Source organism: Protopterus annectens, chromosome 1.part0 (assembly GCF_019279795.1).
Source record: "Protopterus annectens isolate FY-2018-M chromosome 1.part0, PAN1.0, whole genome shotgun sequence".
In the NCBI taxonomy this organism is placed as follows: domain Eukaryota; kingdom Metazoa; phylum Chordata; order Ceratodontiformes; family Protopteridae; genus Protopterus; species Protopterus annectens.
The window spans coordinates 1389574881-1389598209 of record NC_056725.1 but is presented as its reverse complement, the minus strand read 5'-3'; the positions used below and the strand labels follow the sequence as shown (position 1 = coordinate 1389598209).

The 23329-nt window shown below is 41.2% G+C and overlaps 1 protein-coding gene across 1 annotated transcript in view; it reads left to right on the top strand.

Moving 5' to 3' along the window:
- The window catches only part of MDN1 (midasin AAA ATPase 1), a 3484183-nt gene that overhangs the window by 468195 nt on the left and 2992659 nt on the right, over positions 1-23329 (top strand). The window contains exon 12 of the mRNA XM_044071809.1: positions 22746-22841. Within this exon, the coding sequence (XP_043927744.1) occupies positions 22746-22841 (96 nt within the window). The remainder of the gene's footprint in view (positions 1-22745; positions 22842-23329) is intronic.

Here is a 23329-nt window from a genome sequence, read left to right as displayed (position 1 = left end):
AAATTCTAAAATTTACACTTTTCCTGTTTTGGGTGTGTGCGAGTTTGTTTCTGTCCTCCCTAGGTCTGTTTAGTTAGAGGGCCTAGTTTCCCATTCTTGCTTCCTGACCGGGCTAGGCCCCTTTAAGTTAGAGGACCTAGTCCTCCCTTTCATCTTCTGTGAGAATGTCTAAGGAAAGCAAGGACCATAAGCCATCTGGCTTTAAAAAATGAAGAAAATGCTCACAGAAGATGTCTATAACGGATGGCAACAGTAACTGCGTTTACTGTCTTGGGGCCATCCACTTACAGGAAACTTGCTTATTTTGCCACTTTTTTAGTGCTAGGGTGTTGCAAGAAAGAAAAAATAAGCTCATTCTAGAAGGTGGTCTGAAACCTTCCTTTGACGAAGATCTGGCTAGCTCTTCCTCCTCTGCCAGATCTCAGGGATTTAAAAGGAAAAGTCCAAGTTCTCTAAGAGGCCCTCTCTGGCACTGGCTGGTGTATTAGAGCCGCCTCTTAAAATTACTAAGCCTGACAAATCTACCGTCTCATTGGCTCCACAGAGTTCGGAGATGATTGAGAGTTGTACTACTGTGGTTACAGGGTCTGTGCCAAGTAGCTCGGAGCTGACCACAGAGTATTCTACAGAGCTGGTCTGTGGAACCTTTACTGGTCTCCCCTACATTGAAGTCACTGATACTGCAGAGATCCCTTTCTCTTGCTCTGTCCTCCAGGTCTTCTAGGAGTTTATCGGAAGATGATGTGGAGAGGGTAGTGCTGAGACTTTTGAAGTAGTCTGCCGTGCCTAAATTGTTTGCTCCGATCAAGTCGGTTCCGGGGCCACTTGAGTCCTTTAAGCCCCCCTTCGGTCATTCTTTCCCCAAGTCATGATGGCCATTTGGAGCCGGAGTGCTTGGTACCGCTGGTGGAACCCTCTGATGTTCATCGTGTTTCACTTTGTCAGTCATTACACTTGGGTTATCCTGCTGGCAGGCTACCCACAGTTGGCCTGAATTCCAAAGTCCTGGTTCGGCATCTGTTGCTGTCTCCTCTTCCCTGATGTCAGTGCGCCAGGGGTATAAAAGATGCAGCCGACGCCATTTTCTTCAGTCTTTCTTGCCGTGTGGTGCCCGCAGCAAAAGCAGTTTGCAAGTGCCGGTCAGCTGACTCCTGAGATTTTCGAAATTACTTAAGCAACACATCGAAGTTACACAGCGTTTGATCAGTCTTATAAAAGAAAACCAAAATTTGCTAAGACACGATAACAATGTAACTATCACTGATTCCCAGGAGCAGTTATTTACACTACATTCAACTCCAGGAAATAGTCCGAACTACAAGTCAGCTAGTAATGGTTCCACAGGTTCTATAGGAGGGGACAAGAGAAGCACAGCAGGAAACTGCAGATTGAATGTTCCGCTACCGAACACTGCTACGAACACTAGGGACTGCAACAGAAGTGAAGTTCACATTCGTAGATTTTCGGATATTAAAGACATTTTAAAGGCACCTAGCTTTTCATCGGTGATAAAAGGGAACGCTAAGGACATGAGTTCTTTAAACAAATATTGGATTTTGAAAAAACGCTGAAACGTTTTAAAATGCTCCAAATGGACAACGCCTTCCTAGAGAGGTCAGTTGAGCTTGGACAAGTGCCGAAAGGGCTTCGAATATTTAAGCTGCCCTTCGGCTTTTATGAAAACAGTGATTTGTTTGAGGAACTAACCAACCTGTTTGATAAAACAGGGTTAGAATTGTTAAAATTGATTATTAAGAACAATAACATTGAATTAGGGAAATTGAATGTTATACTTATTGAACTTGATAAGAGTATACGAAATGACTTGTTGTTTGATATGAACAAGCATAGAATGGATAACATTTTAAAAGACATGGATAATTTTGTTATGAAGGGTTTGGATTTTAAAAACAAAAAATTGTGGAGGGATAGTACTGATTATGCTAATAAGAGGGTGTACTGTCATTTCAAAGAATATAAATATTCGAAACAAAAACTAAACACTGAAAGGACTGGTACAACGAATTCTACAGAAAGTGATAAGCATAATGGATATAGGATACATTATGACAAGCAGTATTCAAATAGAGTGCAGGTAGGAAACTATCATAATTCAAGTGTAAATGACCATGACATTGTTTTTTTAGAGGAACCTGTCTTGAGGCGGTCGGAGTGGTTGAGAGACCGCAACCAGGATGGATACCACCAAAACAAATTCACGAGGGAGAATACCACATACAGGAAAAGCACTTATTATTAAAAGATCTAGATGTGAATGATACAAATGAACATTTAGAATGCTCTTCTTTGTTTAGTGTGGGAACACAAAACAGTTTGATAGAGACAGGTGATGGGTTGGATTTTTCCATCTCAGCATGTGAAGAATATACATTTTAACATTTCGAATGAAAAACAGTTAGACATATTGAAGGTGGAAGGAGGATTTGCAACATACAATTATACTGACACAGATTTTGAAAGTGGTTGTTTTTCTCTTCTCAAAAAAGGATTTACTTTTGTTCCAAATTTTAAACTTGATATTGCTAGGGTACTAGTTAACTTAAAGTTGTATACTAGATTATTGAATTTAAAATTTTTTTTTGCAAATCAAAAAAATGATGCGACTTTGGATGTTGGGAAAATAACATTAAAGAGAAGCTAGTACATTTATACCACCCCACAACCCCATTATACATTTATTTGAGAGCTTATGTGAAACTCAGTTCCATAGACTAATGAAACTACCAAATTTCAACGAAGATAATCTTAGTAGTACTGAAAGATTTTGTCTTAAGGAACTAACAGTAGGTGATAAATACAGAATCATGAAGCCGGACAAAGGGGGTGGGGTGGTGATTATGGCAAAAATAGACTATATCACTAAGATGACCAATATGTTAGATAAGGAAGAAACTTATGAAAAAGTAAACAAATTTGAGATAAAGCATACACCAAGATAGATTGGTTGCTATACGAATATTGGATGGAAGGTATAATAGATAAAACTGAATATGAATATCTATTAGTGGAACAACCAGTAGTTCCATCTATCTTTGGTATACCTAAAACCCACAAGAGTATTGCTAATCCACCTTTTAGACCAATAGTCTCTGCTAAATGTTCTAAATACATTGATCACCATTGTAAAAAAATACTGGAATTGTTCCCACATATTATCAAGGACTCATGGGATTGCTTGGATAGACTGAGAAAATACAACACTATAATGCAAAAAGGTGAATTTCTTATGGTTACCATAGACGTAATTGATTTATTTTCAGTAATACCCCATAGAGAAGGTTTGGAAAATTTTGAGAAGTTAATCAATTACTACAGTGGATACCATATGGTGAAGAAAAAACTACTTGTAGAAATGATGGAAATGGTCCTTAACAATTATTTTTATATGGAAGGTGATTACTACAAACAGTGTACTGGAGTAGCAATGGGGGCCAGATGTGGCCCTGTTTATGCGAACCTAGTTTTAGCACAGTGCACAGTAGGAGAAAGAGACGGTTTTTCCATCTGATTTTTGGACCAAGATAACTTTTTACGTTAGGTACCTTGATGATATTTTAATGTTCTGGAAAGGGACAAAAGATGAAATTAATGAATTTGATTTATTTGAATACATCCACAACTTTCTTAAGGTTTACAACAAAGATACACGATGAGAGATGTGATTATTTAGACATAGGGATGTATTTGAAAAATAATACAGTGGAATCCAATATTTATCGAAAGGAGACATACTCCAATTCATACTTGCACTATAGTAGTTGCCACCCACAATTCCAGAAAAAGAATCTGGTAAAAGGTCAGATGGTAAGGTTGTCACGTATCATCAGTGAGGACATCAATTTTGAAAAAGAAATAAAGAACATAACTGAAATGTTCTTGGACAGGGGATACCCTTTGAACCTTATTAACTCAATCAAGGACGAAGTGATAAACAAAAGAAATAATAATTTTAAACCTATTATTAAGTATGGTCTACTAAATGACAATAGAAATATAGATAAAACCGACAAGCACAACGACACATTTATTCTTCCACATAATGAATTATCGAGTACTATAGTAAAGACACTACATGACACTTGGTCCTGTGTTTTTTCTAACAACACTGATTATAAGGAAATTTTAGGGCATTATCCTAAGGTTACATATAGTAGGGGAAGGAATTTGAAGGAAATTATGGAAGGTAGCAAAAACATGACAAAATTTTGTATATCTAAAATGAGTAAGTGTGGTCTTTGCAAGAGTTGCAAATTTATAAACGATGGTCCTTATACTATGGTCCAGGGATATGGTAGATCTTTGCAATGTCCTGGTTATGTTAATTGTAACACTAAGAGTCATATACATTGCTACATGTGTTTCGTGTACAGCCTACTATGTGGGCAAAACAATTAGAAAGTTGAAAGACCGTATTCTTGAGCACAATAGGGACATTAAAAACAGAAAGATAGCAAATGCTCTATATGTGCAGAGCACTAAATGTGTTAATTTTAAGAGATTTGTATTTTTTGTCATTGACGTATTCCCAACCAACACGACAAAGGAGGGGGGACTATGACAACCTACTACTGACTAAAGAATGTTTGTGGCAACTAAGGTTAAATGCAAGTGTATTACCTGGTTTAAATGGGAACATCTCTATTTCTAGTATTTTAAAATGGAGATCATATTGTGTGTAGTTTGACAACTAAGATCATAGATCATAGATTCAGAACTAAACAACAAGGTATTGGGTTTATTACAATTTAACTACATGTTAACATCCATTTTATATGTTGCATAAATATATATATATTTATTTATTTGTATATATTTATTGTATATTTTATATTCTGATATACAACCATTCACTATATCCATTATCTATTTTTAATTATTAACTTGTATTTTTCTATGATATAAAAGTACTTAAGATATCATTATTACATATATATATATATATACACATTTTTTGTTAACACTATAATGCATTATTAATTTTATTTAATTTAATTTTTTCTATACAAAGTTTTTTTATTATGTAAAGTTTTTTAAATATTTATTTTTATATTACTATTAACCGGAAAAAATATGTTTGCACAACGTGTCATTTACGTATCGGGTGCACTTACAATTGGGTGGTTTACTAATTCAATTTTGGATTAATTAACAGTGGGCGTTGTTTTTTATTATTGAGGAGTATTTATTCTGCTGTGTAACCTAAAGGTTTGTACTCTGATGATGCCCTCAAACTTGGCAGGGTGAAAGCGCTTAGTATATCCTGTGTATTTCATTGAATTTGCAGAATTTACTGGTTTTAATTTTATGTCTGATGGTGTTGTGAATAAAGTGGATCTTATCACATCGTGGAGCCTGGTTTGGGTTTTACCTGAGACTTTTGAAGTAGTCTGCCTTGCCTAAATTGTTTGCTCCGATCAAGTCGGTTCCGAGGCTACTTGAGTCCTTTAAGCCCCCCTTCGGTCATTCTTTCTCCAAGTCATGATGGCCATTTGGAGCCGGAGTGCTTGGTACCGCTGGTGGAACCCTCTGATGTTCATCGTGTTTCACTGTTGCAGTCATTACACTTGGGTTATCCTGCTGGCAAGCTACCCGCAGTTGGCCTGAATTCCAAAGTCCTGGTCCGGCGTCTGTTGCTGTCGCCTCTTCCCTGATGTCAGTGCGCCAGGGGTATAAAAGATGCAGCCAACGCCATTTTCTTCAGTCTTTCTTGCCGTGCGGTGCCCGAAGCAAAAGCAGTTTGCAAGTGCCGGTCAGCTGACTCCTGAGATTTTTGAAATCTAATTTCAGATCCGAAGTGTTCAATAAAGCTAAGTACCCCGTTGGGGAAACTTTTTTTTTTTCTTGCTCCAGATCGATGTCAGAAAAAGTTAACCATTGTATTTCTTGTGGGAAGCAAATACCTCCATAAGGATTTCCACTCTTACTGTGTTCCTTGCCTAGGCCCTGACCACGACGTTGCTAGTTGTCAGTTTTGTGCTAGATTCAACCAATGCACTATTAAGCGTCGGTTTGATTTTGCTTTACATTACTTTGGCCGAAGGTTTAACTGTCTAATGCCGTCGGAACAACCATCGACCGGAGTTCATAAAAAGCGCAAGGACAAAGAAAAGGACAGGCATCCGAGGTCCAAAACCGAAGCCTCTTCTAGGCCAGTCGCCGGTTCTCGGTGAGGTGCTGTCGCAGCCCTTGACACCCACTACCTCAGAGCCACAGGCTGCCTCTGACTCCCATGTTGGAGACAACTAGGCCTCTGGAAACTCAAGGTATTGGGCCTACGGAAACTATTCCCTCAGATGGGTCCAGAGCCGCTGAGCAGGCATAGACTTCTGAGGGTGTTTTCAGACCTACACAGCTTACTATCAAGACCACTTCAGCAGCCAAGGCAAAGTCTAAAACACCTTTAAAGACAAAGAAACAAGTACATCATTCTCCTGGGCAGTTATCCATGCCAAAGAAACAGATGCTTAAAATGGCCAAGGACCTAATTACTCTGATCAGGGGTTCCCATCTGCCTCCTGATAAAAGTCCTAGGCAAGGTACTGACTATGATTCCTCTGACCAGGTTTCTATTTCCTCTGATTCCTCTTCAGAACAGGGATATTCTCTTCCTCCTTATGAAGACTGTCACTGAAGAATCTATCCCTTCAGCCTCTTCTGAGGATTACTCCTTTGGGGAAACCTTGCACACCATGAGGGAACATTTCAATTGGCAGAGCCAGGATTACTCAGAATCCAAGAAAAGGCTCAGACTTTCTTTTACTGCCTCAGCACTGGCCCATTGCTATTCCCCCTGTACTAGATATTATTGATGTGTTTTCTGAATCCAGTTTGTCTCCTGATTCTTTACCCCCTGCACCAGTTAAGCCAGATAGGTACGACAGGGTCCCAGATTCTCATAATTTTCTGTATAAAAACCCTGCTGCTGACCCAGAAACAATTTCTCAAGGTCCCAAAGGGGTCAAGGCTTCCACTGCAAAAAACCCTGTTCCCTCTGATGGGGATTCTAGAGCACTGGACAGATGTGGGGAAAAAGTTTACACCTCTGCTGCTTTAGCTGTAAGGGCTTTAAACTGCCAGTTTCATATGCTTAAATATCAACAATACCTAATGTCTTTGCTAAAACAGAAAATGCTTACAAGCTCAGAATGTCATGAAAAATAAGGAAATGCAGGATTTATTGCATGCAGCTGAACAAATGGGAAAGCATATTTTGCAATGTGGTTTTGATTCATTAGAGGCTTCTTGCAGAGCCGCAGTTACAGGTTCTGTCATTCAAAGGCATGCTTGGTTAAAAGAACAAAGTTTACCTGATCATGTTAAAGCAAAATTGTTGGATGCTCCATTACAGCATGATACTTTGTTTGGTGTTAAGGCAGAAGAGCTGTTAAAGAAAATGGAGGATAAAGCAAAATCAATGCAGACAGTAAAGGATTTCTTACAGGTTCAGCCACCCAGATTTAGCAGGAACTGGCCTTCTAAAAACTGGTCCTTTCCAGTGTCTAAGACAGGCCACAAAGAGGCAGATACAGATGCCCAAGAGGCAGATCTCATCCCCAAGGCTCATAAAGACCTAAACAATGGGGTGCTTCAGCCCCCAAAGGCGGAAAAGACAAATCACAACCTTATAGGAAACAGTCCCAATGACTTTCCTGTACCAATGCCAAGCACTTACCTTTTGGCAGCACCCTTAGGTGGAAAACTAGCACTTCTCACAAAATTGGCAAATGATCACCCAGGACAAATGGGTACTGAATATTGTTTCCCAGGGTTACAGGTTCCACTTTCACACCCTACCAAGGCCGAAATGTATGCCAGACCTGCCCACACAATCAATGGGCAGAGGTACAAAAACAAATTTCTGCTCTCATGAACATGAGGGCTAGTCAAAAAGTGCCACAGCAAGAACAGGGACAAGGATTTTACTCAAGACTTTTCTTGGTACCCAGAAAGGACAAAGCTTGGAGACCAATACTGGACCTGTCTACTCTAAATAAATACCTTCCTGGATGTTCCAAAATTCAAAATGTTGACACTGTAGCAACTTCTACCCATACTGGGCAAGAAGGCTTGGCTACTTACTTTGGACCTCAGAGGCATACCTGCATATCCCAATCAGACAATCTTGCAGAAGATACCTCAGATTCATAGCTGGCTCAATGCAATACCAATTCTCTGCACTGCCCTTTGGCTTATCTACTGCGCCCAGGGTCTTCACAAAATGCCTGGCACCAGTAATTGCATTTTGCAGACAAAAACGAATTCAAATATATCCTTACTTGGACAACTGCCTTATTCAAGCAGAGAGCAAGGACATTCTACTAAAGCATCTGGCGTTTGTAAAAAGATTACTAATTTGCCTAGGGTACACAGTAAACAAAAAGAAATCAAAACTAGTGCCCCCTCAAGAGATAATATTCCTGGGTGCAAGCTTAAATACAACTGCCCAGATGGCTTATCTCACGCCAGACAAACAAAGGCAACTGACTCATTACTTTCAAATGATGACAACAAAGACCCAGCTACCTGCAAGAAAAATTCTGCAGGCTTTGGGCTTCATGACATCCTGCATCCTGCTAATTCCATATGCAAGACTGCATATGAGGAAGCTACAATGGTATCTAAAAAGTGTTTGGACTCAACATTGCCACAGCCTGGAAACAATAATTACTCTCATTCCCTGCCTGCAACAAGAGTTTCGATGGAGGGCACTGGCCTGTCACCACAACAAGGGACAGCCTTTCACTTTACCCACAGCCAGGCAGACACTAACAGATGCATCGGATTATGCCTGGGGGGCACACATGGTGGGAAAATGTATACAGGGCACGTGGCCCACGGACCAAATGCATCTTCGTATCAATCAAAAAGAGATGCTAGCTGTACAGAATGCCCTGACAGCCTTCAAAGATCTACTACACCCAGGACAACTATTAGTAAAGACGGACAATACTACAGTCTTGTGGTACATAAACAAGGGGGCACACATTCCTACCCCCTCTGCAGGCAAGCCATGACTTTGTGGAACACAGCACTGGCCTATCAAGTGTATCTGCAGGCACAATTCCTGCCAGGAAAGAAAAATACTCTGGCAGGTGAACTAAGCAGAAACCTCATGGACCCTCACGAGTGGAAACTAGATCCACAAGTCTTCAGCATGATAACAAAGAAATGGGGATGCCCAGACATTGATCTATTTGCCTCCCCTCACAACTGCCAACTACAGAGATTCTGCACAAGGACTTATCACTCTCAAGCATGGAAGGTGGATGCTCCATCATTCAGCTGGAAAACCCTAACAGTTTATGCATATCCACCACTGCCTCTACTCTCCAAGGTACTCCTAAAAGTCAGACAAGAGAAGGTAAAAATTATTCTGATTTCCCCAGACTGGCCACGCCAGCACCTGGTACCCAATCCTGAAGAGCTTGTCTCAAGGGCCTCCCTGGACTTTAACTCAAATTCCTCATCTGCTGACCGAATAAAACAATCGGATCCTGCACAGCCAACTCAAAACCTTAAGTCTGGCTGCATGGCGAATAATATAGCCACTCAGAACACACCTCTCTCTAAAGCGGTTATGGATGTCCTTTTGGAAGCCAGGAGGCCCAACACCAGGAAATCTTATGTAGAAAAATGGGAGAGATTCTGAGCTTGGAACCAGGCACTAGGACTTAAACCGCTTGTTCCAAATATTCCTCAGATTTTACAATACCTAACTGAGATGCTGGACAAAGGCCTATCCTTCTCATCAATTAAGATCTATGCCTCTGCCATTTCAACTCATTACAATACGGAACCTCCTATTTTCTCTCATCCACTGCTAAGACAGTACCTCAGAGGGGCAAAAAACATAAGACCCCCAAGGAGAGCACCTATACCAACATGGGACCTCAACTTTGTCTTGGAAAAGCTCACACTACCTCCTTTTGAGCCAACCAATACAGATGAGATAAAATTCTTATGGAAAACTGCTCTGCTCCTAGCAATATCTTCAGCAAGAAGAGTCTCAGAGTTACAGGCATTAATGGTGGTGGAACCTTTTATCATTTTTCATATGGATAGGGTTTCGCTAAGGACAAACCCAACATTTATGCCAAAGGTAGTATCCAGTGTGGCTCTTAACCAAACCATTCATTTACCAACCTTTTATCCAAATCCCCAGAATAAAGGGAAGAGACTTCTGCACTCTTTGGACATACACAGGCAGCTACGCTTCTACTTGGACAAAACAAAAGCTTTCAGGAAAACTGAGCAACTTTTTGTGGCATACACTGCAGGATCACAAGGAAAGGCTATTTCAAAGCACACTATTTCAAAATGGATAGGACACTGCATTCGTTTCTACTATGCACAGCATGGCAAATCAGTGCCTAAGAATATTAGGCCACATTCTATCAGGGCAGCAGCCACATCAGCAGCCTTTCTCAGAGGAGTACCAGCCAAGGAAATTTTGGAGGCTGCAACTTGGAGTTCAGTGCACACTTTTACCAAGCACTATGACTTACCGCTTTACTCTACTCTAAATCCAGAGCAGGCTTTGCCACTGCAGTTCTGCAGGGCCTCATAGCCACTCTTAATCCTATTTAGACCCAGCCGCCCAACCTCCGCTTTGGGATTCTACCCAGGTGTAATTGACTGCAGCAGTGAAACACGATGAACATAGTACAGTTGTGTACCTACCATAAATGTAGATGTTTGAGTGTATTCACTGTTGCAGTCCAGGCTACACTCCCACCATCCCCCTTTCATTGCTGGGAATTATCTGTACTTCTCTATTCTATACAACCTATGTGGTGTATTTGCTTGTAGTGGAAGGTAATGTTTGTTAGTGCATGCATTTTTATTTGCAAATTTTTAGCCTACCCTTTTAGGGACACCTGACATTTGGGGCAAGAAAAACTGAAGAAAATGGCGTCAGCTGCATCTTTTATACCCCTGGCACACTGATGTCCGGGAAGAGGCAACAGCAACCGACGCCAGACCAGGACTTTGGAATTCAGGCCGACTGCGGGTAGCCTGCCAGCAGGATAACCCAAGTGTATTGACTGCAACAGTGAATACACTCTAACATCTAAATTTATGTTAGGTACACAACTGTACTTTCCAGCTCCCCGTGTGGTTGTTTCAGAGCTGAGTTCCGCTCTTGACGCTCTCTCTGTGCCGTCCGTGGTGTCTAGGAGCCGAAACTCCCTGGTTGGCCCCGATAGGGACACCTGGAACCGAACCTCTTCGGTTCCGAGCCTCCCTCTCGGCACTTTGGCGAGGGTGAGTTCAGATCCTACGTTTATCTCTGAGCCAGGGGCTCTGGAACCGATGACATCCTCAGTCTCCTCGGAGCCGGATAGGTCAGCATTCGAGATGTGTGCTGTCCCGATCTTCAGCTCCTACCAGGGGTACCGACATTCTCCCCCCCCCCCAGGGCACCTACTTCTGTCTCTGCTCCTACTCTCTCCCTGGATAGAAGAGACCCGCAGCCTCAGGAGCCACTGGCCAGTGGCCCCCACTCTTCTGAGACCTTGCCGGAATATCCTTTCGAGGAGCCCCCACGGAAGAGAACATGTAAGAGGAAGCATGTAGACTCCCAGGATGAGTCTCTGACCTCCGACACTTACCTCGAGGAGTCAGGAGGTTCCCCCCCCCCAAGTCGTCCTCTGACTCCTTCGTAGACATCCTGGAAATCCTTAAGCAGAGGTGCGGCTGGCCCACTGTCACTCTTGATGAGGAGTCAGTGTACCTGAAGGCTTTCGGGTCTCAACCTTCAGCCTCTTGCATGTCTCCACCCTTCGAACTCATGAAGCTAATTAGGCGGAAGGTGTGGGATTCTCCTGATGCTGTGGAGCCAGTCCCCAGGAGACTAATTAAGTTTTTCTGCACCCCGAGAAAATAAAGGTGATCCCGTAGATGCCATGGTGGTGGCGGCCACTAAGAAGGAGCTAGCGGAAACTTCTTCTGTTCATCCACAGAATAGCTAGTCTCGAACGATGGACAGATACGGGAAGTGTATCTTCTCTTCAGCTGCATTTACTCTTAGATCTCTGAACTACCTTACACACTTCACGAGGCTTTAGAGAGATCTCCTCAAGGAGTTGAGATTCTCTACAAGGTACATGTACTGAGGGAGTCCCTGACGAGGTGTCTTCCCACTTGTCCACCTTGAACTGTCAACTCTTCCATGAGGATTACCTCGTATGCAGCCGATGGAGCGAGTAGAGTAGCGGGTTCAGGAATTTCCTTAAGGCATTCCTGGATGTGTTTGTGTAATTTTGTGGAATCGTTAGTCTACCTTTACCAACGCCCCATTTGACAGTTCTTCATTGTTTGGACCCAAGGTAAAGGACACTCTCACCCAGTGCGAGCAAGAAGAAAAAACACTCTGCCATGGGAGTATGTTTTACTGTCCCCTCTAGACCATATCCTAAGGGTCAGAGGGGCAATAAAATGTGGTTCAATAAGTCCCAGAGGTTTTTCCAGGATGCACAGGGTGATTCCTCCTTCAGAGGCAGAGGAGGAGAAAATGGTAGACGTCGCCCTAGAGGAAGGGGCGGACCACAAAACCAGGGAGGCCTCTATTCCTTTCGGGGCCTGCCTTGCCAGCAGTCCTGATGTGGGGCCCGGCTACTAGTATGGGGCCGGTTGGCGGTCACATTTCTTTGTATCCAGAAGCCTTGGTTAAGTATCACTCAAGACAAATGGGTACAAAGAGTTATTACCAGAGGTTATGTCATACCCTTTTCTCTTCCACCTTTTGTTCCCAAGAGGATCTTGGATGTTCCACCCAATCACAGGGATCAGGCAACTGTGGAGGTCAACAAGTTGCTGGCAAAAAGAGTCATCCAAACCGTCGCAGAAGACCAAATAGAATCCCGAACTTACTGCAGATTCTTTTTAGTGCCAAAACATACAGCGGACTGGAGGCACATCTTGGACCTCAGCAGATTGAACGAATCAGTAAGGACAAGTTCCAGATAGTGACACTGCAGTCTATACTCCCGTTATTAGGGAAAGACAATTGTATGTGCTTAATAGATCTCCAAGACGCCTACTACCACATAAAAATGGACAGGGCATCGAGGAGTCATCTATGCTTCCAGCTGGGAGCCAGTCATTACCAGTTTCGTGCTCTGCCCTTTGGTCTCACCACAGCCTCCAGGGTGTTAACCAAGTGTATGGCAGTAGTGACAGCTCACCTGAGTTGTCGAGGATTCCAAGTGTTTCCATATCTGGGCGACTGGCTCTTGACCACCCCCACCAGGCATCTACTTCACCAGACCAGGGACACTACCATTCAGCTTTGTGCCCAGTTGGGAATTTCTATAAGTTGGGAAAAATCTGCCTTACTGCCCTCTCAATTTGTGATTTTTATAGGTGCAGAGATAGATACAGTAGACATGTTGGCTCATCTTCCTGTAGAAAGGGTACAGAATCTGGTTCTCCAAATTCAACGTCTTCTCCCCTTACAAAAGGTCAAGGCCAAGACTATTCTGCAGCTTCCTGGGACCACGGCTTCCACCATATTAGTAGTGCTACTATTCAGACTATACATGAGGGTTCTTCAGTGGCTGCTGTCGTCCCTATGGTCCTTTCAGCACATACCATTATCTCATCACGTACTGCTGACAGACTCTTGCAAGAAGGACCTCATTTGGTGGACTCTACCCAATCAGTTAACCACGGGCACTTCATTTGTTCCTCGCCAACCCGTTGCCACTGTGACCACGGATGCCTCACAGGGTGGGGGGGGGCATTATCTAGGCAGGACTGTCCAAGGCGCATGGCAAGATCATGAGGCTCACCTGCATATCAACGTTCTAGAGATGAGGGCGTTGCTCCTGGCGTTGCAAGCACTTCATGATCTTCTGCCTCTGGGGACTATTGCAATACAATCAGACATGCTGATAGTATGGTATATCAACAAGCAGGGTAGAACCAGATCATACCCACTCTGTCGAGACCCCATTAAAGTTTGGAAATGGGCAATATCTTCCTAGCGTTTTCTGGTGGCAACGCACATTCCAGGGACAACCAAAGTGATGGCTGACAAGCTCAGCCGGGCAATCCTGATGCCTTACGAGTGGTCTCTGAAACAGGAAATAACGGAGCAGATTTTCTGCAGATGGGGACAGCCTTGCTCTGATCTTTGCCAGCCCGATCAGTGCCAAATGTAGTAGCTACTTCTCCCTCATCCCCCCTCCGGGGGAGTCACTGAGAGTTGCACTTGTTCACTATTGGCCCCTGCGTGTCCTTTATGCTTTTCCTCCCTTTTTCCTCTCATACCCAAGGTTATTCAGAAAGCGAAACGGCTGGGGAAGCAAACTGATCCTCATTGCTCCTTACTGGCCTCGTCAGGTTTGATTCCTCTTTCTCGAGCCTCTTCTCCTAGACGATCCTTGGATTCTGGACCCAGTACCAGATCTCTTGCCTCACATGTCAGGTTCGCTTCATCCCTCCTTTCACACCCTCAGTTTGACAGCTTGGCTGCTCCAGTTCCATTCCTAGTCAGGCTTCAGGACTTCCCACCCTTCGTGATTCACATCCTTACGTCCTCTCATAAACCCTCCATTAGGAGACTATAGTCCAGTAAATGGAGGAGATTCTCTGTCTGGGCAGAGAAAAATAATGTTGACCCTTATACCGCCTCCATTCCAGTGGTTTTGGAATTCCTGTCTGAGCTTTTCCACCAGGGAGCTGTGGCTGCCAATATAGGGGTTCAATTGGCAGCGATTTCAAATTTTCATCTAGGCATACAAGATTCTAATCTGCTGTCACATAGGCTGTGCAAAATCTTCCTTAAAGTTGCCACTTTAAGACCCCCATTACATGAGCCTGTTGCTTCATGGGATTTAAATTTTGTGTTATCCAAACTGACTTCTCCGCCCTTTGAGCCTTCTCACTCATCCCCTTTGAAATTCCTGTCTTGGAAGGCTTTGTTTTTGGTGGCTATCACATCGGCCAGACTGGTGTCAGTTACAAGCATCATCTGTGAGGGGGGGGAAAAAAAACCCTTACCTGATTTTTCACAAAGACAGAGAGTATCTCTTCGTACTAATCCTTCCTTTGTCCCCAAGGTCTGTTCCCATGTCACTTTGAATCAGTCCATAGAACTTCTGGTATTCTTCCCAAATCATTCCAATGCAGCAGAATATAGGGTTTCATCAGCTGGCTGTCTATAGACAATTATGTTTTTATCTGCACCAGACCAAGGAAATCAGATCAATTTCCTTCTCCGAATCCAGGTCAGGTTTACCAGTTTCCAAAGTGAGACTCTCAAATTGGATTTCTAACTGTATAGCTTACGTTTACACCTCTGAGGGTAGACCTTTACCTTTCAAAATCAAGGCTCATTCTACGAGATCTGTCTAAATCTGCAGCCTTTCAAGCCAGGGTCCCACTTGATAATTGTGCAGCAGCAACTTGGGCTACCCCTCACACATTTATTACTCATTACAAATTGGATTCTACCTCCAGCAGTAGAGCATCATTTGGTTCCATGGTACTCAGGAGTATTTTTCTTTGAGCCACCCAAGAATAAGGTGCTAGGGACGCTGTCCCATATGTAAGAATGAAGGCGAGATAGGACTACAGAACATAAGATATGTACTCACCATAATGTTCCATGTTTGTAGTCCATCTCGTCCTTCATTCCTACGAACCCACCCTCCTACCCCAATCCTGGAAGTACCTGGAGAAAGAAAAATAATAATTTTCTTTGGAGACCTTTTAGTATTGGCTTCTTTCTGTACGTTTATGTCTCCTAGTTAGCAAATAAGATCTGTGAATTGTTCTGGTGCACCATGGGATACCTACCTATCCACAAGCCAACTAGAAGACTTCCAGCTTGTAAATGGGCCGAGTTGGGGCCGAGGATTGGCTCCGATCCCATATGCAAGAATGAAGGGCGAGATGGACTACAAACATGGAACGTTGTGGTGAGTACATAACTTCTTTTTAACTAATCACTTGAATGCATCAGTTTCCGCCCTCTAAGGACGGGCTTAATCGGTACACAAACATTGAGACCCGGTGTTTTATCAGACTTTAAAGTTGCAGTCCACTGCATTTCAACTATTTCCGTTTCATTTACTAGGTCTCCACCCCTAAAGTCTATTTTAACCACTTGCAAAACTAAAAGAAATAAACATATGTCCATTAAATCTAAGAATGTTTTGCTAGACAGTTGTTTTTTTGACAACGAATATCACTTAAATGATGCAGGACACATTCCTTTAGCTCTATTACTCTTGCCAACATAAAATGCCGTACATTGTTGGCATTTAGCTAAATAATATTAGGCGTCTTACAATCAGCATGAGCATTAAAATAACATTCTGCCACTCACAGGATGTTCAGATTTTGTATCATTACAATATACCTACAAATGCTACATTTTTGTCATAGGAATGTCGTTTTATTAACTGAGATTGTAGACTCATAATTCCTTGGACCATAACAGTCTCCTCTTTAATGACCTGTTTTAAAACCAAGCTGCTGCATATGAACTTGACCGGGATGACGAGTGAAGACTATATATGCAGGATCATTCAGAGTATACAAACTTTGTGGCTGCTGTGTAAGAGTTGGAAAACATCTGCTTTAAACTGAAACAGCTGCAGTGGCAGTGTTTAGACCTCGAGGCTTGCTTGCACCACCGTATTGCACCAAGGGGACTGAGAGTTATATGTATGCCAAGCTATGGTGAGTGCTATCCTTGTCTAGTAGAAAAATAGTAAATGATGAACTTAAAACTCAGTTTTAATTATATTAAATTACTTAGACTTTTTCAAGCCGATAGAGGTGGAATTGGCTGATAGCATGGAACACTTGTAAAAGCAACTTACAATTCATTTTCGTAATGAGAGCTATCACCTTAAACTTAATATCATTGCTGATTTAATGGCATTTGAACGTAAGCTGCAGTCTAGTAAAAAAAAAAAAAAAAACTTGAGACTTTCGAGATTTTAAAAAAGGGAATATTTTTGTATGGCTGAAAGTTAAGAGAAATGAAAATGATGTGATTGTAACAGCTGAATCTGTAGTAGAAAATAACTTGATTACTCAGGCAGATGCTATGAGAAATATGTGGCTTGGTAAGCCACCTGAAGCCATGACTCAAAATGTTTTACCAACAGATTTGGGGGCCGGGAGGAAAGAGTCCCTGGCACATCCTTTTTTCAATTACCGGCAGCAATAAAACAAGGGCAGAGAGCGAAATGACCAGTCATTGAGTAGGGGGCAAAAAAGGAGGAAAATGTCCGAGGGGCAAACAGCCATAGACAAATGGAGACAGAAATAAATCACTTAGTGGTTAATATGTTTAGAGTTGTGTTATCTGAACCTCAGTTGTCATTATTGAACCATGGACTACCATATATTCCAGCTGAACTTACCAACTTGAGTGATATTGTATTGAATTTGAGATTGTTTGCTAGGAACTTTAATGCTACGTTGCACTTTAGGAAACTAACGCAGAGGGGATGGTGGTTGTTTGAGAAAACCAAGCACATTTGTACCTGCTTTACACCCCAGTTTGGAGAAGTTTCTGAAGGTTTGTGAGCGGCAGTTGTCCACTGAATTGAATAATAGATGAAATCGATTATTTAAGAATTTTACAGTAGCAAAGAGGCATGCTCTCCAAGAATTGCAGGAGATTAAAGATATATGAATATGTCCTGCCAGTAAAGGTGGAGCAATTGTCATTATGGATACAGAGTTCTATATACTAAAAATGGAACAAATGTGTGATACTGAGACATACTGAGAGACTGGAGTTGAACAACTAATCAAACAGATGCAAGGTAATTTGTATGACATGTTAATTGGTAGAATTATTATGCCATCTGTACACGAGCATTTTGCGGTTAAAGAACCGATAATGCCTAGTATTAATGGACTACCAAAGATGCATAAAAATAGGATAGCTCCACCTTTCCATCCAATAGTTGCTGCGAATGGTTGGATAACTGAGCCGCTTTCTATTTATGTTGAGCGGGAATTAAAATCAGTGCTACATGGAAACACTAAACATTTTCTAGAAGACTTGCACCTAAGTTTAAGGAAAATTGGAAAATTGGAGAATATATTTACTTGTGACATTAGATATAAAGGCACTATTTACAGTTATTCCAAATGATTATGGTGTTGAGTCCGTGAGGTCATACTTACATCAGAGAAGTAACTTTTCTAGCTCCATTATGTCTTGTATGTGCCTTATTGGAAAATGATCCTCGTGAATAATGTCTCCTTTAATGAGAGGATTTATAGCCAGAAGGGCGTAGCAATGGGAGCGTCATGTGCCAACAGCTATGCCAATGTAGTGATGGCTAAATGGGAAGAATATGTTCTGCAAGGACATGATTATTCCATGAACCTGTTATTCTACAAGCGGTTCATGGGTGATCTTTTTATCCTATGGGATGGAATGCCGGAAAGGTTAGATGAATTTCAGTTATTTATAGAGTACTACCATGTTTTTAAGATTCACTTGACAGTTTTCATAGGTTCATAGGTTTAGTTCCTAGGCTATCTGCTGCCCGGCATTTATTATAAGCCTAGCCCATATAGTTATGTGGTATGGACTGAATAAAGCTGGAGTTCTTTCAGCATATTTTGAGACCTTATCCTTTGGTGAGGAACTTTGGGGCCTTTCAAGCTGCATGGGGTGTCTAAGCTGCATCAGGTGGAACGGGCATTGTACTCAATATAGGGTCTAATGAGTGATGAGTACAGGGGGACGATGACCCCTTGATCTAGATGTGATCCCTTCATGATCAGGGTGGCTTCGTATGAGAAGTTTTTCCCAACTACTTTAGCAACATGAGTGTGTCAAAGAAGACTACAGACTACTTGGGTCCCCAGATCCCTGATGACTTTTTCTGCTCAGTGTGATTGGACCATATGGTAGCTATGGTAGCTACCTTTTTTTTCAAGGGTATGACTATGCATTTTTTTTGGTTTTTAACTGTAGGCCACCTCTGGGCACACAGTTATCGTTTCTGTGAGGCCCTTCTGGAGAGTTTGCAGTCATCTGCAAACTTTGTCAGCCATAACCTCCCTGTGTTTGCTTGTACTTCAGAAAAGTAGTGTGGGACCACTTGTGACAGGCTTTGAGTCTGGACATGGCTCCAGCAACTCTGTGACATTCAAGTTGATGAGTTTTTCGATGATGAGTGATCGATGGGAATTGTCGAAGGCCTTTGCCAGGCAGTCGAGGTAGGTATGCTGGACTGCCCCTTCTCATCAATGGCCTTGGTGACTGTTCAAAAGTCAACAAAGTTTAAGAGCAGGATCTGCCTTTGACAAATCTGTGGATGAACCGCCACCATGAAGTAACCACAGTCGCTGCGTGCGTACTCCTTTAAGGCTGATCCTGAGGTGAAACTAACTGTGGGTTTAATTCCTAACTGTGGGTTTAATTCCACACAGCGGGGACAGCACCTGTCCCATGGATGCTGTGTTTTTGCATGGAGTGAGGGCAGTTCCACCCTGGGCGCTGGGTTCTCACTGGGCTACAGCTAAATCCTAATCTCTCCCTTCTGGGAGGGGAGGGGGAGGAGAAAGCCATGAACCTGTTGTCCAAGCCAGTGTTAGCATGTGTCAGTGGTTCAGTAATTTTCACATAATTTGAACTAATTCTGAGCATATCTGGGTTTTGTTTGGGCCTGATCCATGCATGCCTGTAGGTGCTGGTAGAAGGCATTTGTAAGAAATGATTCAGCGGTTTGAGTAATGTTTACCACTGGCTCAGGGGCTTCACTTGGTCTTTTTGTGGTCTTTGGGGCGGGATGAGGACAGATGATGAGAGTTAGTGATCTGATCTCACCAGTGAGAGGGATATACTTCGTGTGTTGAACATTGATCCCCCATTTTGATGATGATTGATGAGTATGTGTTTTCACCTGTTGTGGGATGGGTGGGGATGTATCCCATGGCATTTGGTTTATGAATCTTTGGGTTAGAGTGTTCTTTAGGTTCGAGCTTGAGTAGTGTTCCCAGTCTATTATAGGGTAGTCACCTACAGTATGATGGTGTTTGGAGGAGATACATTTATCCCTGTTTCAATCAGGCCATGTGAGGTTCCTGAGTTTGTTGAGGGTGGCCTGTAACATGCTGCTGCAAAATGAGAGCAGTCTCTGCTCTATGGTTAATAGCACCTGGATGGTCTCAGATGCTGACTGTGTGGTCTATGTGTTGCATGTGTTGGGTCGCAGTTATGGATATGCTGGTTAGATGATAGATTTTCTAGATGTCTGTCTATTGGTGACCATGGATTGGGCAACTGGGAACACAGCTCTATAGAAAGAACTGTTGGAAGAATAATCTACTGTCTAGGACTAATATGCATCTAAGCTGTGTGTTCAGTAATGTAACAAAGAATCAGTTTTTGAGAGCATCATGTTTGCATACTGATGAATGGCTTTAGAAAAGATTTTCATATTGTGACTGATAACTTACTGAGAAGAGGCTTTTGTGAGACTAACATTTATGAGAAGGTCAAGGAAGTGCATACTCTAAGGAAGACCAAAAGTGGACCATATTTTTCTGCTGGTCTGGAGAATGAAGAACAGAATATTGGGTCACAACAAAGACCTACACAAAATAGACTCCTTTCGACTTTTAACAGTGACACTGAAAATGTATGTTGAATCATCAGAAGGAATTGGGTGATTTTAACATCCGATGATCCTATTAAGGATGTAGTGGGGGAATGTCCAAAATTCTGTTGTAAGAATAACAGGTCATTAAAGAGAAGACTTTGTTATGGTCCAAGGAATTGAGTCTACAATATTAGTTGAGACATTCCCATGTCAAAAATGTATTTGTAAGTATATTTGTACTGATTCAAAATGTGAACATCCTGTGAGTGGCAGAAGTTTTTTTTTATTTTAATGCTCATGCTGATTGTAGGGCACCCAGTATTTATTTGGCTAAATGCCAACAATGTACAGCATTTTATGTTGGCAAGAGTAATAAAGGGTTAAGGGAATGGGTCCTGCATTTTTAAGTGATATTCATTGTAAAAAAAAAAAAAAAAAACGAATGCTCTAGCGAAACATATTCTTAGATTTAATGGGCATATGTTTAGTTTTTTAGTTTTGTAAGTGGTTAAAGTAGGCTTTAGGGGTGGAGACTTAGCGAATAAAATGTCTGCTCCAAAGTGACTCTCAAAGCACCAGCACTCCACAATTCCAAAGTAAAACGTAATTCCTTTAATGACACGAACAAATTAAAAGTTAAGCGCTTTCATCTAATTAAGACTTCATCAGAACTACCTTTCTTACTCCATACATTCTCATTATAAACTTTTGCATCGTCACATGACTTTCCTACAATTAGTTTTTAAAGTGCTAGTGCAAATACAAGTTCCTTCATCATAATAAATATATAAACATATATTTCCATTTGTTTTTACCTTCCTTGCCCTGGTTAGAACAATGCTCAATCACTGTACCACATATTAAAATTAATTAAAAATTCCTTTCATGATGAAAGATGAATTTATATCATCTTTCTTTACATGAAAGGAATTTTTAATTAATTTTTAAGTTATTCTTAAGTATTCTGAAGTAATTTTAACAATTGCTATGTATGTATTTATATATGTATTTATATATGTATTTATATATGTATTTATATATGTATTTATATATGTATTTATATATGTATTTATATATGTATTTATATATGTATTTATATATGTATTTATATATGTATTCTTATATGTATTTATTTATATGCATAAGGTATTAATATGTGGTACAGTGATTGCGCATTGTTCTAACCAGGGCGAGGAAGGTAAAAACAAATGGAAATGTATGTTTATATATTTATTATGATGAAGGAACTTGTATTTGCACTAGCACTTTAAAAACTAATTGTAGGAAAGTCATGTGACGATGCAAAAGTTTATAATGAGAATGTATGGAGTAAGAAAGGTAGTTCTGATGAAGTCTTAATTAGATGAAAGCGCTTAACTTTTAATTTGTTCGTGTCATTAAAGGAATTACGTTTTACTTTGGAATTGTGGAGTGCTGGTGCTTTGAGAGTCACTTTGGAGCAGACAGTGTGGATTGGTATCGTTAGTTGTTGGCTGTTCCAGTACATTTGATATTTTAGTGAATAAAATGGAAATACCTAAAATGCAATGGATTGCAATGTTAGTCTGATAAAACACCAGGTCTCAATGTTTGTGCACTGATTAAGCCCACCCTTAGAGGGTGGAAATTGATGCATTGAAATGATTGGTTAGCTGCTATTTTTAAATAGGTTCTGGGATTGTATGTTTTATAGACCTGAGGAAGGACCAGGAGACAGCTCTTGTCTTTTATTTATTTATTTTTTTAAAGAAGTGCATGGTTTTATCCGTGGTGACCAGTGTCTCTGTGATATTTCTGTTTACTGCCATACCTTTCCATTTTATTTGGTGTAGCTGGCTTGAAGCAAAGCTATGACCATTGCTTTGGCTGGAATTGTGTTAAAGGGACTTTGTCTTTTGACTGTGCAACTGGCTTTTTAACTGCCCATTAGCAATTTAGACTACTAGACCTCTGTATTTATTGGGTTTATAGGTTTGTGACATTGGGTTAAAATGCTCCTTACTGAATGTCAGCCTTATGGTGTGGCTAGTTTGAAAATGTGGTACAGCAAATTTATAATTTTAGAATTCCTGTAAAAGCAGTTCAACATATGAAGGTTTTAAATTCTCTTGTTCCTGATTGTCTTCATTTTAGGCACTGGATTGTTTCACAGCAATGCTGTCAAAACAGGGGAGCAGGCAGAAAATGGCTGAAGTCATTGGAAGTAAACTGAACATATCTAAGAAACAGGTATTAACTTGATAATTTGAGTTAAATTGGTTTTGCTTTATTTTCTCTTGCCAGAGCTGGTTTGTGTGTCCCTTAATATTACCCAGTTGGCATTACAAGCTACCCCATTTATTTGAGAAATTGAAAAGTACTAAGACTGCATGTAAATTGAAAGCAGCATCTTCCACATTCTGCACCAAAACTTATTTCAGAGTCTGATATCAAAAAAGCCTTCCTTTAAATAGTTGGATTAATGTCTTTCCTAGAAGTAAGTTTTCAGAATCAAGTGTTGAAGTAGTCTGATAAGTTGACTGGATTCTATTTTTCTTATCTAGTGTAAATATTGCACTCTTCCAGTAATTACATACAGCTGCATGTAGATGTTAATATTTGTATATATGAATATATATTTGTGTGTATATGTGTGTGTGTATATGTATATATACACACACACACACACATATATATATATATATATATATATATATATATATATATATATACATGTG